The sequence below is a fragment of the Bactrocera tryoni genome, chromosome 5 (assembly GCF_016617805.1).
Source record: "Bactrocera tryoni isolate S06 chromosome 5, CSIRO_BtryS06_freeze2, whole genome shotgun sequence".
Lineage (NCBI taxonomy): Eukaryota > Metazoa > Arthropoda > Insecta > Diptera > Tephritidae > Bactrocera > Bactrocera tryoni.
The window spans coordinates 18,991,399-19,011,590 of NC_052503.1; the positions used below are offsets into that span (position 1 = coordinate 18,991,399).

The window sequence follows — 20,192 nt, forward strand, 5'->3', positions numbered from 1 at the left end:
AATTTTAATTACACCTGGATGACGGGGTCGAGACGCCTGCCCCAACAGACAGTTAAATCATCCATTCAGTGTCATTTAATCAGCCAACCGGCTGTTTTACCAATCAAAGCTTTGCTTGTTTAATTTTCATTCTTTTTTTTTAGTGGTTACAAAGCAAGTTCGCCTGACATTTAAGTGCTAGTTGATGTGGGTATCTTCTTGTTAAATTCAAGTTCTGTTGGTTTTTGTTTCTGCTTAACTTTTTTATGCTCACCGAATTTTCCCATAATTTGAATGCGTTTGTCTCACACAAAGCCTGCCAAAGTTGCCATTAAAAAATGTTTAAATATTTACCGATGTATCGTGAGTGGGGAGTTAAAGACGTGGAGGACAATTTGATGTTAAACTCGTAGACTTATCTGACGACAAATGAATCAGAGCTGAACACAATGGAAACATTGGCGACACACTTCTACAGCTGTTCACTAGATGCACGTATGGTATTTTGTGTGGTTTCATGTTGGCTGTGGCTCACTTCAGTCGCTTCATTGGGAACTTCATATAATATCTATGGAAAAGGGTGGTTTGTTGGGTCGAAGATTTTTAAGTAAAGTTCGACAAAAAAAGAGTTTCTTTTCTCATATTATTTTTTAGCTTGTACAATAAATATTGTAGAATTAAATCCTTCCAGTTGAGATCCGCCTATGATTTCGGAAGCTTTTGTTTATGAGTTGACTGCTAAATTCTGCTGAATCTTTTACCAATGATTTATTTTCTTTGATTTCAAAGTCAATAATAGATATATGGCACTAAATTGGGAGAATTTGAGATCTTTTCTTCTATCTGTTTAGCTTAGTGTTACTACAGAGTGATTTTTATCTTTCTTTTCGACTCGTTTCCTGCAGAAATTAATAGTTTTGATCGTTTTTTATCTCTAACGGTGAGATAAGTGATGGTTCAATCATTCGAGATCGTTTTTACATCCCTAAAATTAAGGTCATCTTTCCACATGTTGTAGAGTTCTCACAAATGGTATACAGTCAGTGATGTGGAATTATAAACATTGCATATGAATACAAGATTCCGGCAGGGAAACCCCGAAGCACAACAGGGTTGAGGTAAAAATTAAGAAACATACCAAGTACTTGCGCTCAGAGTCACTCCAACGATTGTACTAGAAAAGTTGCTCAACCTAGCACCAACCGACATTTTAGTGGAAAGTGAAAAGCGAAATTAGCTGAAAGATCGGCGCTGTTAGTAGCATTTTCCTGAAGACATAGATATACATAGGATATGGCTCAATAAACAGGGGTTAAGGGGATAAAATTAACCATATGCCCTCACGCTCTACCTGAAATTATGTTATAGAGACTTCGAAAATACGAAACGTGACGTTTAACTTAACGGAACACTTTCTTAATGAACTAACAGCGCACCAAAAATTAATCCTACCCGAGGAAAATAAGACAAGATCTGGCGAAAAAAATATAGATGCCTGCAATTTTCGTCCACTTCGTAATATGAGCCACCAAGGTGGCTATAAAAAGTGCCTTGAGATCCTTTTGAGGAGCTTCTATTAGGATTATTCGCTGAAAATGTTTGGGAAAGTTGGGGTTTCAGAGATTTCTTGAGTTTGTACGGTTTTTGCGATTTCTGAGATTTTTGGGGTTAACCGAGGTTTCTAGTGTTACAGGGGTAAGTTACTCTGACCTATAGAGTTTAGTTTTTGTTCGTCGAGAAAGGACTTTACTTCTCAATTGCCTACTTTGTTCGAAGTAACACCTGTTGGCAAGAGTAGACTAAATTATCAACGACTTCGAAGTTATGACTGTCAACCGTGACTTGGGAGCCAAGTTATAGTTCAAATAAATGTACATATGTATATATGAGAGCACATTAAGCCTAATTATGACAACAGAACGACCTATTACGTTCAACTCTCTACAGCAACAAAGCGAGATGAGCATCACAGACTTATTGAGCTACCCTCGTATGTGACTTACATGAATGCTGTTCCTAATTAATTCATTTATATCGCTTGTGAGTGGGCGATTACACATAAAATTGAGCACACAAACACATACACATATATACACACATACACGCACACGTACTTTTAGCCAAATGTGCTGCGGCAAAGAGTCACAGATTTATTAGTTGCCTTAACAAATTGGCAAAATTCTTTAAATCTACAATTACGGTAATTTGCATGACCATCTTTGGCCTTTTGTTCGCCAAGCCGATGTTGCGCCGCGGCGTTTCGTGGTAATTGCTTGAAAATGCGCTTAAAAACTAGAAGTGTCGGCATTAAAAATTACCGCATCCCGTCAAAGCAAAAACAAAAACAAAAATGAAAAAAAAACTAAAAAATGCAGATAAATAAAATAATCAGCAAGCGCTAAGAAGTCATCATGTTGCACGCTGTTGTTGCATAAATGTTTTATAGTGTTTGGTGTACGTGCCTCTGATGAAGCTGCAACTGATGTTGCATGCTGTTGTGCACACAGCGGCTGCTTATTTATTTGTTAATTAATTGACGTTGTTGATGGCTCAAAAGGAAACAACAAAAAACATAGGCGAAATTAACAAAAAAATACAACAATAAATTGCGATGGAGGCAACAATGCCAAGTTGTGCACACTTAGCAGGTAATTTTTATGTTGTTAGGCATTTAAAAGTTGATGTTCTGCGGGTTTTTACAGTTGCTTGTTAAAAGGGCATTAGTTTTCAAGTTTTTGCTTCTACCAAAATATATATAGATATGTATATAAATTAATAATGACGCAAACGAGCAGAAGAAGTCGCAGCTTCTTCTTTGTTTAGGTTGTTAGACTTGGCTGCCACCGAAGAATTCAAAAGTTGAACGCGCAATTCATCAAAGAGACAAATATGCGCATGTGAAGATAAGCTCATTACTTTGATTGATAAAAATATTTATTATTTCCATTTCTATTAAATTTCAAAAAGTTTTTTTTTCGGCATATGAGTTAGTGGCAAAATGAATTGCAGGCCTCTTGTAGTAATATTGAAAAAGTTTGCTCGAAATTTTTATTATGGATACCAGATCCATCAAAAACAACGGGAAACTTCATGCATTCCCTATTGCTACCAGCAGCTTTAAATTAGGTGAATACTTTTGAGAGAGCTAACAGAAAATTTTAAAAGAAGAGAAGGCTTCCAGTGAAACGAAGTTGGTTGCGCTCAACATAACCTAATATGTAATATGTCTATAAGTAAAGTTGTGTAAAAGTTCAAGCAAATGAAGAAAGTTTTCTGAGCATCATTCTCCTGGGAGTGACCAGAAACGATTCAATATGGCTGACGCAACTGTCGACTTTCGGTCTGTGACCAAGTATTCTCTGGGTAGCCAAAAAACATCCATTTGAAGGCCAGCTAAAGTAAGCAGGCGAAACAGCCCCTCCATAGGGCTGTGCGTTGGGTTTGGGACCCGCCACGTAAAAAACACCCCCAATGAAAAGAACAAAACAGCCATTTTGATGAGGACCACTGTAAACATATTAAGCATTACGATGTCATGTCCGGTCCCTTAATTGGGAAGGTGTTGCTACCCAGCTATTTGATGATTTCGTAAGAGTAAAGGCTGACATCACGAGTAGATACCTCCGGCATTTACAACGGTGACCATATCAAGGAGTAGAAATTCGGTATGGGATTTGTCGTGGAGAAAGTCAACCCAGTGGAGGAACGTCTGCCACAATCCGCATAAAAGCGTAAGTTTTTCAATATTCCACTGCTTTGCGCCCACACCACCATAGAAGAGAAGGACGATGTGACCAAAAATGTCTTCTATGAGCGCTTGGAGCGCATCAATGAGAGCTGGCCCCGCCACTCGTCCTTGGCGAATTTAACGCCAGGGTAGGCAAAGAAGGTATCTTTGGCACAACGGTCGGTAAATTTATTCTCATCAATCTACATGACTGTCTCCGGATCGAAAAGCCACCAACCAGAGTTCCGAACGGTTTTCTATTCGACTTGACCTTCTGCGCTCTGACAGCACTTATCAGCAACTCGATATAAGGAAACTGTAGGACGGCATTTCCAGCTCCTTACGTACAGCTGCAAACGAAACCAGTGGTTTTTGGAAAAGACAAAAGAACAGCTGGCCTGAAGTCTGAAGAACAACAAAATGGCACAATCTGCCCCAACTACCGTGGGATAAAGCTCTTCAACATCGCATATAAGGTTCTATCTAGCGTACTGTATGAAAGGCTGAAGCTTAGCGTCAGCAAACTGATTGGACGTTATGGGTGTGGCTTCAGTTATGAAAAATCTGCAATAGACCAGATTTTCACCATGCGCCAAATCTTGGTAAAGACCCGTAAAAGATCGACACCCACCAACGAGCGATTGCCAAACAATAAGCGGAATTTGCGTACCAGAAAACTCTTTACTTTCAATGTTATTAAATATATCTGACCTTCTTTTATGACAAAGTCCCTTAGGAATGAGAAATAAAGATGAAATGTTAATGAGCCCAATAACTTTGCAAGAGGTACGAACTGTTTTGTGGCGTTCCAGTGAAAATAAAGAAAGAGTTAAAACATCTGATAATAATAATAGATTTTTTTTCATCTTCCTCTAGGTAATGTTCTCCTGTCCGGCTGCATGTCTGCACTTCCTCATTTTCAAGAGCGCCTTCGGTTTGCTTTCCGTCGACGCTGTTTCTTTCCAGCGATATGCTCCTCAATGCGATTTGCATACGATGGATCCGAGGTATTGCATCAGTTACGAGTAGCGAAGTGTGCCCGGCTGTTCTAGACGTCGTCTTCGGCCTAAGGAGAGCGAAGAAGTTTCTCTTCCTTTTCTGCGTTTATGCTTACAGCGCAATCTTGGTCCGAGTCTTCATGGACTGTTGCACCCGTGCGCTGTAAAGCTAGTTTAGCAGCAGTATTATAACTACCGCGACCTGCGCTTATTGCAGTGGAGGTGTGGCTGCTGACGATACAAGCCCATAGGGTCTCTGTGCCCGCCGGTGGCAGCAGCCTCGTCTCCCAATAACTTTTGCACTGATATCCTGATCTACTTCGTTTCTTCCTTTGTTGACTTTCATGTTGAGCAATCCATCATAAGGGCATGATATAAAAATACGTAAACTTCAGCAGGAGCTGCCTGCCAACTATGTAAAGAAATCAGCTTAAAATCATGACATTGCTAGCAGCGACATCCATTGCCCAGTCGACACCCACGCCAAGGATACAGCAAAGAGGAATTTTTGCCGAAAATATATAAATCACGTTATCAACTAGAAAACAACTTCTTTATAGATTGTGCGGTTTTCAGAAGAAAAGTTTCAGTGACATATAAAACTAAATCGAAAATGCCACAAAATGATTGCACAATATCTAATTGACAGCCCTTACCCTCGATTCTTTCAGTTTGTCTTATTTTTATTTTTCCTTCTTGCATTGTTTGGAGTACCCGATCGCTTTTTCGACTCATTTGACCTTTTAAATTGAAATATTTTCGACTAGTACTAAATTTAAAAAGGCCACGGTGTTGACCACGCACTACATGCGCCGTATTTGGTGAAACATAAATCGTGTCTTGTCGAACGCATACTTCGAAAATCACTTTAGTTCGAAAGAAATATATGTCATGATATTTGAGGAAATGTGAGTGTATATTTTCGTGAGCGTATTTAAATTTGTGAACAAGAGTTCTTTACTTCAAGCATGCGTAATGGAAAATAAATAAAACAATCCCAATTGGAAAATTTCCAATAAGATGAGCTGGCGGTATTTAAACCAATTTATAAACTGGAAACTTGCTTTTAGAATTGAGGAGTTCTTCTTATTGGGGTAAAAGCAATTATTAAAACAAGAAGTAAGATATTGAGGACTAATAGGGAAGTATATGTGCTTGAATGACATCAGTAGTGACTAAACTTCACTCTTTAAGTCTCTAATCAGACACTAAGGCAGCTAATCAAATCTCTGTTGGAATGAAATAAAAAGGTCTTTTGTGCTTTTTCTAACTAAGAAACAATTGAGAAGAATGAAATGGGTATTCTTATTAAATATGATCCATTTCGAGGTTCCTTACTTTTTTAAAGAAAAAAACACAAAAACTTCAAATTTAATAGGTCCACAAACGACACCAAACCGTGTTTTTTCTGGATAAAAATACAGCTCTTGAATCTTTACAGGTCGCTATTCGTCCCAAATGCGTAAATTTTGCTTGTTTACATACATATTGAGACAGAAATGGGCCTCATCGCTGAACATAATTTGGCCCGAAAACGTCGGATCTTTTTAGAGCCCTATAGCGAAACGATGTCTCTTGGGAAGGTAGAGCGACCTCAGTTCTTGCACAAGATACTTGTTTTCGAATTAAGATCTCGACGTAAAATGCGCCAAGTCAATCTAGACGTCAGTCCGAGTTGGTGCGAACGGCGCCGCTTTCACTCTCCACTCTCAGCTAAGGCTGTTATATTTTCTTCAGTGAGTGCTCGACATGGTCTTTTCGGTCGAATACTATATTATCCAATGATCAATGCTGCGAATAATGCGTTCAGTAGACCGATTGAGCGAAGCGCGTGATATACAGTTTTTACAGAAGCTGAATTTTCGTAATAAACTTGAACGATTTGTAAACGATTTTTAAGCGTGAATCTTTCCCTGATGAAATGAAAAAAAATACTGAACAAAAATAATATGACAGCTTACTGAAAAAAGTAACTCTAGCCTTTAACAACACGTGATTTTAGGTTCTCTTGAAACTGTCTCCGATCTCTAGGAGAAGCTCCGAAAAAAAAATGTCTGATCGAAGAACTGGTAAAAATTTCGATTTTAGACGAAGTGAAAGCTCCCCCAAAAAAAGTCGGTTTTTGTGAAAAATATTCCCCTCCGAGTGGTTTAAAAATCGAAATTGTTGTCAAAAATCCTATTTCTTTAATAATTATGTGACAAATGGAGATTGAATGATGAGTGAATTGTTTACAAAAACTTTGTTCTAACATTTCGCTGAGGAAAAATTTTCCTACAGGGTTGTTTGCCATGCAGAAAAACCAAAATCGGACAATAAAGGCAGAAATATCAAAATATCGAAAATGCCAAGCGAGAACACAAAAACTATAAAACACTCGTAAGCTTTTAAGTGCAAAAGTGCATAAGTCAAATTACAAAAAAAAACAACCAACAACCAAATAAATATGCATACTTGACAACAAAAAGTGCATCGAAATTGGTAGGAATATAATAAGTTTTTATTCATAATACGAGCTCTAATATTTTTCTTATTGTATTTTTTTTTTTAATTTTTTTGTGGCAGCTTTGTTGTTCCAAATAGTCGAGTGCGCTTAGCAGAGCGATTATATTTCACTAAAACAACCACAACAACAATGACAATGCGACAGCGGTTTGGAGTCGAAGCAATTATTATTGCTGAAATCGCATACGCATTGTCACACACACACACACACATGCACATGTATACATATAATAGTAGTTGCGACGCACGCACGTGGAATTCGCGTTGATGTTGCAAAGCGACAAATCGCTGCGGAGCCCAACGAGGCGCTGATTTGTGTACGCTTTTACATACAAACGCCTTTGTTGCAGCAATCGGACGCATTCGTTCCAATCTGCCACATTGCAATGACTGATATTGCTAACGCTTGGCTTCAACGCCGGTTTGTTGTTTTTGGTTTTGCCAAGTCAACAGGTCCACAAGGCGAGGTGGTAATTTAATGCCTGCCTCTGTGATTTTTACTGCTTTTCGATACAAAATGAAATTTGATTGCCACACGTTGTTGCAACATAGGCGCGCGCGTTGCTGCATACAAAGGTACATGTGTACTTGAAACCCAGCAGTCAAAGTGGGTGGGACTGAAAAGCAGAATTGGTTCCCAAGTGGCAGTGTAAGAAATGCACAGCTTTCCAGAGTTGTATGTGGGTCTGACCGTTTATTTAACGGTACGTTTTAGACCTTTAACGAAGCTCACATTTACATGGGGGTATTATTTCAGAAAATTATTCAAATACTTATATAGTTACTTATATATAAATTTGGGACCAGTATTGAAGGTTAGGATGAGTTGTCCAATATTAAAAATAGGTGTGGTACCGCCCATTTTTTACTTAACAACACAACCTTCGGAAAATTCTGCCAAAAGTCGTTACCACTTTGTTATATGAGTCTTTGTAGCAATGTTTTGCCAGGAATCACGCCCAATCTTCACATAACGGTATTCTTAAATACTATTAATAATTTAAAAAATTCTAATTTTTACGTTGTCAAAGGCATAAGTGAGGTAATAATAATAATTCTACTGAGATAAAAGATGATAACTGATAATTAAGAAGTAAATGGGCGTGGTCCCGCCCACTTTTCTGCAAATTTTGCATCCCAAAATACATAAGCACTCCAGTTAAGGGCTGGTCACCATTACAATCGTATAACTTTATGGTTTGAAAATACTGATATAACGGTTCTTCAATGTAATCAAGCCCATATTTCAGTTTCATACTATTTCGAATTGCTGTTTTCAGACTCTCTTAACTCGGAAGTTAGATTTGTCGATATAACTGTTACTGCCCATCACCTTAGCGGAACGTCTGAAAATGCGAAGCTCCCAGGTGTTTCAGCCTTGATTTTGCAAAGGCGGGACCATCAGGGAGAAAGTTTTCAGACATTTCTAATTCGTTTTCTTAGAAAAAGTTTGAACAACGGGCATTCAGTAAGATTCTCAACCTTACTTCGTGGACACCGATAGGGCCCTTGAACTAGCGAAAAGTTAGACTTACTAAGAACGAAGAGCTCACTGTACTTCTTGGGATCCGCCTTCGGGCTAAATGGATCATGTGACCGTGCAAAAACTAATTTTAGCCCAGCTAATGTTATACCGAAGAGAGCTGTTCCACACTACTGATGGCGAAATATGCTACCTTTTCTTGTCAACTCGTCAATTTTGTATTTACCTGTGATTTCATAGTGGCCTGACCTTCTTGCTAGTTTTATCAGAAAGTGACTCGATGCCATTGAGAGCAAGTTTAGGCGTTCAGTGTTCTCAAAGCTAGTATTACCGCCCTTCTATCAAAGTGGATGGTCAATTCCCTGAAGGAAGCTGCACCGATTGTTTTACTAGATTTACTTCGCTGTATGCTTCTCAAAAGGAGCCTCGCAGTTCTGATCAAATCTTTTCTCGGCAAATCTTCCGATTGTTTAAGACCGCGGTACTGAGCAAACTTAACAGCTTAGTTGTTTAGCATTCAAATTTTTATCTACCATACACTATCTTATTGTCAGAAACGTGAACGATTTTCACTTGGGAGATGTTGACGGAGTTTGAAGATCGATATTCAACCAATGATATTTTCAAAATGTAAACTTTTGTATAATATCGAAGAATCTTATCGAGTTACTATTGGGCACACTGCAGTCATACAAATACCTAGTCATATGCGCACCACTTTGATTTGCATAGTGCTGTCATTAGGTGGCTTGTAGGCGCCAGCATTAGCGACAACTGAGCCATTACCCAGACTGCGTGCTGTTTTTCTGCCTTAGGAAGGCATCATAAAAATATTAACGGCAACAAGAAAATTCATAATTGCGTTCGCATAAGTCAAAGGAAAATTAAAGAAATATATGGGCATTCCATTGTAGACGCAAGCCCTGCATGTGCCTATATACTTAGCTTCCTAAATATAGAAACGAAGAACTAAAGGCTGGCTAAGTTCAAAGAGATCGTGTAAATTTGTGTGGACTATGAATCACCAAAACCAACCAAAACTTAAAATGCACACACATTGCAACACTCACGGATATGTCATAAATATTATGAATGTCTATGTTGGAGAAGTCAGGGTTGCAGAATGCCATGCCAACCCATTATTACTTCGCCGTTTGTCAAAAGCTAATCAACAGGCCAAGTAAGTCAATACAATTTTTTCTTATTAAGAATTAATTTTTAAATGCAAAATATTATATCATATATGCATACATGCCGCTTTATATATATAATAATACAAATATAAATATTTTTTTCCTTTTATGCCTTAACATAAAAGCCCGAAACCCACTCGCATTTGTCTAAACACTGTGTTGCATGAAGTATTTATAGTTACGAGTATATTCACCGTTCTGAGTGGCATGTGTGGCATATGGAGAATATATACCACATATATCTGTTTAAATATAAGTAAATGCCTTTTGCAATCAAAATATGGCGTTGCATATCTTTTGTGCACAGTCCCTTATAATGCTTCGTTAGGGTGGCTCTAATTGGGTGTAAATAATTACTTTGGTTATTCGCTTATTATTCTGAAAGGTTTTTACAGGAAAAATTTATAAGGAACTGGTTATCCATGATGATTTCTACCCTTGTGATCAATTCTGGGACGGCACTGGGACGGCATTTCAAGCTCTATACGCATAGCTGCAAACTAAACCATTAGTTTTCGGAAAAGGCAAAAGAACAGCTGGTGTGATGAGGAGTGCCGTGTCGCAGTGGAGAGAAAACAGACTGCCAGGGAGTATGTATCAGATTCTTTGACGACGACAGCATGCCCGACGATTAGAATTTTGTGCTCACAAAATGAGAGACCCCACAATCTGCGCCAACTATAGTGGGATAAGTACTGTATGGAAAATTAAAGCCCACCGTCAACTGATTGGACCTTATCAGTGTGGCTTCTGGACTGGAAAATCAACAACCGATCAGATATTAACCATGCGCTAAATCTTGGAAAAGACCTGTAAAAAGAAGACCGACACGCATGTCCTCTTTGTCGATTTCAAAGCCGCCTTTGACAGCACGAAAAGAAGCTGCCTTTATGCTTCCATGTCTGAATTTGGTATCCTCACAAAACTAATACGGGTGTGTATACTGGCGTTGAGCAATACCAAAAGCTCCGTCAGGATCGGGAAGGAACTCTCCGAGCCGTTCGATACCAAACGGGGTTTCAGACAAGGCGACTCCCTTTTGTGTGACTTCTTCAACCTGCTTCTGGAGAAAATAATTCGAGCTGCAGAACTAAATAGACGTCGCACTCGCGATTAGGCACCCACTTCACTGTTGGCAGTCATACCTTCGAAGTTGTAGATAATTTCGTCTATCTTGGAACCAGCATCAATACCAACAATAATGTCAGCCTCGAAATCCAACGCAGAATATCTCTTGCAGAACAGCTATGAGAGTATTCGACGCGTTACTCGACGTGGGAAGCAGAGGAAGAGGAAGACTCCACTCCGCTGGAGAGACCAGGTAGAGAAGGACCTGGACCGCGAAGCGAATTCTACGCCAGTAAAGAAGAAGAAGAAAATAAATATACTCTTACAAAAATTAGTATCATGAACTCGTAAGTCCAAAATCGACTTTTTATCAGTAGAATGCTAATGATAATCTAAATATCTCTACTGATCATCGCAAGACCAAAAATATTGTTTCGGATCCCTTATAATCATAAGATAAACCATCACAGACAGTGGTTGGAATAACAGTTGTTCTTAACAAAATAAGAAGTATTGAAGTGTTTGAAGACTAAACATTAGTTCTCCAATATAAAAGAAAAACGGCTTATAGCGATCTCCTTTGCCAAGCGATTACAAGCATATATAGCATTGCTACTGTGTAACAGTTTTTCATAAGCTCCATAAACCATTCGAAGTTGGTTTTACATTTATTGCTTTCCACTAGTCGTTTAAAATTAAGGTGCAAACCAAAAACTGGAGGAAAAGCTTAACTAATTGTCTTCTTGTGAATAGGCGTCAACCGATTATGTAATATCTGAATGGGAAACTTTCTTTATGACTTACAGTTTCCATAATCCATTCAAAATCTACTCCATAATCCATGCAATTCGGAACACCTTCATAATACAATGAACGCTGAATGACTCAGCGTTCCTTATAGTTTTATTATTTTATGGTCTTCCGTGAAAATGCACATCGGTATGTGGCACGTAGCATAAGAATTCTATGATTTGTATGCATGCGTTGGCGGAAACGCTGCTAATAATGGTTTTGCTACGTAATGTAATGTAATCTGCAAGCAGCTTTATTTGCAAAATAATATAATTTTTAATTTAATTGAAAGGGCGTTGTAGTTAACAAATATTAAGTTAAAATTCCACAGATGTATTGAGTTAAGAAAACTAAAAGATAAAACATAAAAATTCTCCATTATTACACTACATATATGGCAAAATTAACGTTGGGTTATTAGAACAAATTCTATTTTTTAAGAGATTTAGGCATAGCAAAAAAAAAAATTTGTCCATGGCTCGAAGTTAGCCTCCTAAATCGAAATATTTACTTTTGAAATTAAAATTATTGAAAATGAATTATTAATTAGAATATGTTAGTTATTAAAACAGAAAAAAAGGGGTTTTCTACTTTTTTAAGGGAAAAAACACAGAAACTTCATATTTAGTGTGAAATGTTTATTATCATATTTTTTTGCTGCGGCTACGTCTCAGGTGGTACATCCGCTGAGTCCCATTTTCGATGACTCGTTCTTTGCATATCCCCACAGGAAAATATATGACGGTGTGATATCGCACGATCTTGGTGGCCGAAGTGTTCTCCCAATAAATCCATTGATTGATGATGAGTCGGAAATGTCGTCTTGTTGAAACCAAATACCATACAGGCAAAAAAACTACAGGCATCAAATAGTTGGTTGCCATGGCGCGATACTGGTCGCTATCGACGTTTACGTTCTCACCAGAATAATTTTTGAAGAAATATGGACCGATAATTCCACCGGCTTACAAACCACATCAAGACGTTTGTTTTTCTGGATGAAATGGCAGCTCTTTAATCTCTTCAGGTTGCTCTTCGTTCCAAATGGGGCAGTTTTGGTTATTTACATACCCATTGAGCCAGAAATGCGCCTCCTTGCTGAACAAAATTTGGCTCGAAAACGTCAGGTCTTCTTGGAACTTTTCAAAAGCCTATAGAGCGAAGCCTTGTCACTTGGGATGGTCTAGTGGCTTCAGTTTTTGCGCAAGTTGTATTTTGTACGCTTTCAATTTAAAATCCCGACGTAAAATGCTCCAAGTCGTTCCATAGGTCAGTACAAGTTGCTACGAACGCCATTGAATCGACTCTCCATAGTCTTCGAGTACACTCTTAGCTACCGCTGCTATATTTTTTTCACTGCGTGCAGGTGTTTCAATGGTGAACAAAAATAACATGACAGGTTGACACGACTAACGCATGATCTATCAAAAAAAGGCTATTGAAGAAAGTACCTCTACTTGGATCATCCGTTGGGATAGGTTAGGCTAGTCTGATATGCTAATGAGCCATGCCTGACCAGCTTTGATCATTTCGGATACCAGATGGAGTTCCGTTACGAAGTCCATGAGGAGTAGTCATCATTTAGGATGTCTGCGATTGACGCGAATTTCAACACACTCTGTGGCCGCTCTATCGATACCTTTTCCAGTGTCTCATTCTGTGAGGATCCCAAATGCTTAAAGCGTATCCCCGCCAATGTGGAACAAGTGCATATTGTTCCCCTCGTGCGTTACTACTAACATTTCTTGCAGTCTTTTTTAATCTGTCAGCCCCATTATACTCGTATAGGCGTGCGCCTTTATTAGGCTGCCTTGCCTTATAAAACGAGTAATTTAGTTTCTGTCTATCAGCTCGCCTTTAAGGGAATATATTAACTTGTGAAATTCAAAATAACGATTTTTGTTTTTAAAAATATATATTTTAGAATAGTCTCTCAAAAATTGTGTCAAATGGCTTAGAGGATATTTCGGATTTGACAAACTTTTTTCGACGTTTTTATCGAAATGCTGCGATCAGAGTCGGTGAAGAGAACTCTTTCGCAATGGCTGGAACGATCAACTTGAAAATATCACACGACTTTCTTAGATATATTCGCCAGATAATATTATAAGGAGTTAGATTTTTGATAATAATTTTAGATTTTTTAAGTCACCATGAAGTGTGACTTTTTCAAATAAAACTTTCTTTTTCAAATTTTTTTTTTTAGAGGGGGTCCTTCGATCATTATGCGTATTCATCTATAGTTTAGACTTGTAAGTAGATACAACCCCTTAAAGCGATAATTTATGCAAATATTTTAAGAATTTATATAAATATTTCATATTTTTCATATTTAATCGATGTTTACTGCATACAAAATAATATCCATTTAAACGGAATACAATTTCAAATATTTTGTGACTAGTAACTAAGACTAAGTACTAAACAACATAAATCTAGTAAATTATGTAATACCTAACCTTTCGATTCGAACTTATAACACATTTCGAAAAAATTAGGTCAGGTCAATCATTACATTCCTACATACGTTTATACACATATGTACATATCTACATAAGTATTCATATATATATCACTCTTGTAGATTGTCATTGCCTGCCTCACCATTGTGTGAAGAACAAAAAATCACCTTGCCGCGTAAATTCACTTTCAGTTTTACGGCTTTTCAATTAGAAGCACAAAAAACTTTATTAAATAATCGAAAGTCACCGTTAAATAACAAATACAACAACAACCCCAAAATGCGCCTAACAATCGAATTCAACTCCCAAAACAGAGTGCACCAACGCCTACCAAAGTTCTTTGCCGTAAATTGCTCATATAGGAGTACATAATATATGTAAATACAAACACATATGCACACGAACACACACACATGGAAATATGCGCAACACACCAACGAAGAAAACGAATTTAAAAGCGCGTTTTTGCCGCTATTGTCTGTGGATGAAACTCATATGCAGACAACAACAACAATAAAAGCAACTGAAATGTAAACAACAACAGCAATAATAAACCAACAATCATACTGTTAACTACTGCATCACACACCGCAAACAACTTGGGCATATAGTAAACCTGCCACAAACGCCAACTAAGCCGGCTGGCAGCGTCTTGTCAATTGCCAGCCACCTGGGCGCACCTTTGCCGTGCGACGACGCGATTCATTTCAACGCGAAACCGATCTGCTCCGTAACTTCGCTGCGAGTACTTACGTAGGTTTATTCAAAGGCGGCTTGCATGCTGCAGCAGCTCCCGCTGTTGTTGTTGTCGGCAACACCGCCGCGCTTGCAGGCAGCTTATCGCCAGATCGCTCTCTGCTGCCGGCTTCTTCTGCTTCTTCTTCTGCAACTGCAACTATAGCACACATTTGCTTCTTTGGCGTTTCGGTTCATTCATATGTTTTCGGCTGCGTGCACTTTTGCTTTTGTTGGCATTACTGTTAACTGTCGTGGCTGTGTGCTGCCGCTCAGCATCTGTCGACGGCATCTCTGTCTGCGGCGATCGGTGGGCTTTTCGGGGCCTAGCAGCGTATATAAATGGTTTTGGTCATTGGTGGTAGGCATCAGTTCAACGGTTTCTAGCGAACGATTCGAAACGTTTCCAGCACTTTCTTGCAATTGGCGGTGTGAGCTCTTAAGAACGCGAAGTACTCCGTGTGTGTGTGTAGCTACGATTCAAATCGATTAAACAAGAACGTTCGGGTTCGTTGCGTGCTCTTCTTTGTGTTCGAAAAAAAAAACATCTCCTTCGAGTGAAAATGAAGGTATAAAGCGCTCTAATTCACTGTAAAATGTATGAAATGTGGACTCTTAGTGCTTTGGTTTCTTGAAAAATTTAGAACTGGAGAGTAGAAACATTTAAAAGCACGATAAAAATATATAAAAATGTTTGTGGATTCGTAAAATGTTCAGAGAATACTTGGAAGTACAATTGAGTGATTTGAAAAGAATTTATGAACTTTGATTTATGAAAAAGGGAATTCGTAAAATATTAAAAAATTCCTTCCAAATCAAATTGAGTGATTTTTTTTAGATGATTTATGAACTTATGAAACGGGGCATTTTACCATGAGTGGTTTTTTGAACCGATCATTTATGAACTTATGAAACGGCACATTTAACTATGAGTGGTTTTTGAGTAAATTTGGTTTGAGGTGCAATTTGGTTGCGAAATTGTTTATATTTTGGAAATCGTATTAACGGTATTGATAAAACTTTCAGTTTGAAGTTTTTTTTGGAAAATTATTAAGACTTTTTAAATGTAATATATATTATTCATAGAAAAAATTTAATTTTGCGACTTCATTTTGTTTTTCAACAAAATATAATTAATATAAATTAAATATAAAATTCAAACAGAGAAAAAATTGACACGCTAGTTTAAGAAAATAGTATTAAAATGGAGTTTAATGAATTATCCAATTCAAAATCGTTAAAAAAATTAGCTTCGAAAGTAAATACTTAAAATTCCAAAACTAATATTTTACATGGAAATTAATGAATTTTTTTAGAATACTATATGAAAACAAAATGCAAACAAGAATTTTGTTTTTATATAAAAAAAGAAGAAAATAAAGATATTATCCAAAAAAAAAAGAAATTATCAAGGACTTTTCAGAATTTTGATTTGTTTTTTAATTTTTTTGAGTTTCGAAAATTAAATTTCTATAATTTGCGGAGAAAATAAATGACACCAATACAGTTTATAGATTTCTTAATAAAAATTATGAAAAATTTTATATATTCTAGGCATTTTGTTCAATTACTCAAACATTTTTTACTAAATTTTGAACATTTTTCAAACTGTAAATTTTTTAAAGCAGTTTTTGAAATAATATTTATGATAATCTTAAATTATTTATAAGCTTATAAAATGGTAGAAACAAGTGTGCTTGTACTAAAATTAAAAATAAGATAAATTATAAGTTCCAGAAATATGGTTTTCATGCTAAATCGTTAATGAGTACAGAAACTTTGTGTATGTGAATCCGTAATTTGAAACTTTTCCCAAATTATAAATGATGTTTAAAACTCTTTCAAAACGTTATTAAATTTGGTTCAAAATATTTTTCTGCGGCAAATATAAATTACTCTTATTTAGAGTTATGAAATTGTTTCTAATTTTTTCGACCTATAATTCCTTAGAAATTTCAATTAATCCTTTGCTGATGTTGTTAGGCCATAAGGACCCGACACTTATTGTTGCTTATGAATTCCAATGATTGAATTACCTCTAAATAGATATAAAAACTTGTTCAAACTTTTTTTGAATCTAAAATTCGTTCGAAATTTTAACTAACCATTTATGCTGAGTCATATGTTGATGAGTAGTCATATGAACACAAGGCCTCTTTTCATACCCTAAACAAGGTGTATTGTGTTTGCCTCGAATTTTATAGCACTGAGAAGGAAACGTTGGTGACCCTATAAAAGTATGTATGTATGAGTGATTCCGTGGCAATATGATTCGATTTTGCCATGCCCGTCTGTCCATTTGTATAAACGCAAAATAGTTCAGTTTTTGAGATATTAATCTGAAATTTTTTAAACGTTTTTTTTTGCTGCCCAAAAAACTGCTCATATGTAGGAACCTCCAATATGGGATTACTAAAGGATACCAACAAACTGAATGATCAAACGCAAGTCCTTATATAGAAACCATTTTTATTTAACAAGATATCTTCAAAAATGAAGCTTAAAATATTCTCAAAGAAAGAAATATAATTTTAAAAAAATTTTTTTAATCAAAACACTATAGCATATAGCTGCCATACAAACTGAACCATCAAAGTCAAGTCTTTGTATGGAAAAATTATATATTTGACGAGATATCGTCACGAAAGTTGGCATGGATTATTTTCTAAGGCAATAATACAATCTTCGAAGAAATTTTTCAGATCGAAAATCTATAGCATAAAGCTGTTATAAAAACTGAACAATCGGAAATTAGTTATTTTAAGGAATTTTTGGTATTTATGAAGGGCTTCGGTGAAAGAGAAGTTAACGTTTTTTCTGCTTAAAAGTTCCAATTATAAAAACAATTAAGATTTATGAAAATGTTTAAATTATTATTTTCCTCAAAAATAGTTTTGGTATTCATTAGAAGAAACACACATTATTTTTTACAGTACTTCATTGCCATTGCTCTCCTCATCGCTGCCGCACAAGCAGTACCCGTGGAATATGGTCACTATCCCGCACCGATTTTAGCGCATGCGCCTGTCTTGGCACACGCTGTGCATGCTGAACCTGTTGTAAGTTGTCCATGCATATCAATTCGTAAAAATATATTCGTCTGATTATTCAAGCAAACAACTAATGTTAATGGCATTTTCATTGTTTTCTGCACAGGCATACCCGAAATACTCCTTCAACTACGGCATTAAGGATCCACATACCGGTGATATCAAGTCGCAAGCCGAAGAGCGTGATGGCGATGTAGTCAAGGGTCAATACTCGCTGGTCGAACCCGATGGCTCAGTGCGTACCGTTGACTACACTGCCGATGATCATAACGGTTTCAACGCTGTCGTGCACAAGACCGCACCGAAATTGATTGCCCATGCACCAGTGTTGGCACACGCACCCGTCTTGGCACCAGCACCACTGCTGCATCATTATTAAATGCGCTGATGAAGGGCTGGAGAGCGTTAAAGGATTTTGGAGTTGGTTGCGTGAGAAATAAGATCGTTTTGTATTGTTGAGCAATTTGGATGTGATTGTAAAGCTGGCCGTGACACATATATAATTTAGGCGTGAAAAAGAAGACGATCTTACAAGTGAGGAATGCCAACTTTTCAACATCAAACGCTACTCAGCCTTGCAACACTCTTGCACATACACTTACCCACTCACATACTCATTGACTCACTCAAACTATTTACTCGTTACAGTTAGCGAGTATTTGCATTTAACGAATAAAATACTTACTTGTAATTAGCGATTTTAGTACAACGAAACGATCGCCGAGCAATCAGCAGAAAAGGATTCATTCAGAAGAGAAGGATAGCAATAAGGATGATTAAATGACGCAAAAGCCAGGAGAATAGAACAAACAAATGGAAAAATACTTTGTCTCTCTCTCTGTCTCTCACTCTCTCACTCACTCTTTGTAGCTTAACACATGTTTATCATATACAGTTATATTAATATTTTTTATATATTAAACAGATAATTTTGTAGTTATAGACGAACAAGAAGTTGAAGAAGGAGTAGTTGTAGTAATAGTAGACGAAAATGAAGATCATCGTTCATATTATGTAATGTAGGATCGTACTTTCTTACGCACAAAACATACACTTGCTCTCTTTTACATTACTTTCCAACCCTTAATATTTCTGTGAACTCTTCTTTTCTTACTTAAAGTTTTCTCTTTTTGCAACTCAAGAAGTGAAGTTTATAATTTAGAGCATTCGTTTTTCTACAAGAGAGCGGAGTAGCTTTACGCTCAAAATTCTGCAAATTTTTAAATGATTGAAGCTTAAGCGACATTTCTGTTTAAAAAAGTTGAAAATAACCACTCTCTCTCAAAAACCACCAAAAACGCCTTTAGTATCTTTCAGTACTACTTTTGTAAAATATTTCTGCACTCTCTTGCAACTGTCTAGCGCTCTTTGGTTAAAAAAGTGGTTGTTTCAAGCTTTTTTCGGTTTATAATATTACAGAATTTGTTTAAAGTTTCCGATTGTGTATAAGATTTTGTGACTCAGAGAGCGCCAAGAAAAAGGGCCATCAGCTAGGTTTTTGAAAAAAAACGAATCAAAACTTTTGAGTACAATTTCGAAAACACTCAAAATGTTTGAGTATATTTCTCACTAAACAACTAGCATATGCGTATACACTCACTCATTCACTCATTTGCTCTCTCGTTTGCAGTAATAACGCTCTTAGCTATAAACTTCACTTCACACTGCCATAAAAAGCTAAGAAAATCGAAAAAAATCCTTTAAGTGCAATTCATTGCCAATTTATGGAGCCGGTCATAGTGCATTAAAAATTTAAGTGCCTCTCGCACTCTCTATGCCTCTACTCTCTCTCTCTCTTTCTCCTTTTCACACTCTCTCGACTCTTATTAACCCAACACTTGTCCTCAATCTTGTCATTTGCATTTAATGATATCTTTTATATCAATTTAATCAAGGTATCTTTAGCTTACTTTTACTTACTTACAAGCTCTTAACGCTGTTTACAGTTATGTTTTAAATCTAATATTTACAATTTCGCCTGTGTCGTCATTTTCGTAAATTTTATGAATAGCCTGTTTTCAAATACTCGTTTTTCTCTCATGCACTCTCACATACGTACTCTCTGAAAACACCTCATTCACACTTGAATTCTCTCAACTTGTCGTACTCTCACATTTTGTGTCATTCATAAGCGCTCTTTTGTATTAAATCGACATGTGTTTTTTATGTATTTGTATTTTAATTGTGTTTTTTTAATCTT

The 20,192-nt window shown here is 36.8% G+C and overlaps 1 protein-coding gene across 1 annotated transcript; it reads left to right on the plus strand.

Moving 5' to 3' along the window:
• The first annotated feature begins 428 nt into the window (after positions 1 to 428).
• LOC120777043 (cuticle protein 8) lies at positions 429 to 18,371 on the plus strand. The gene is made up of 3 exons (XM_040108154.1): positions 429 to 479; positions 17,876 to 18,001; positions 18,099 to 18,371. The coding sequence occupies exons 1-3, from the start codon at positions 429 to 431 to the stop codon at positions 18,369 to 18,371; spliced, it is 450 nt and encodes a 149-aa protein (XP_039964088.1).
• The last annotated feature ends 1,821 nt before the right edge of the window (positions 18,372 to 20,192 follow it).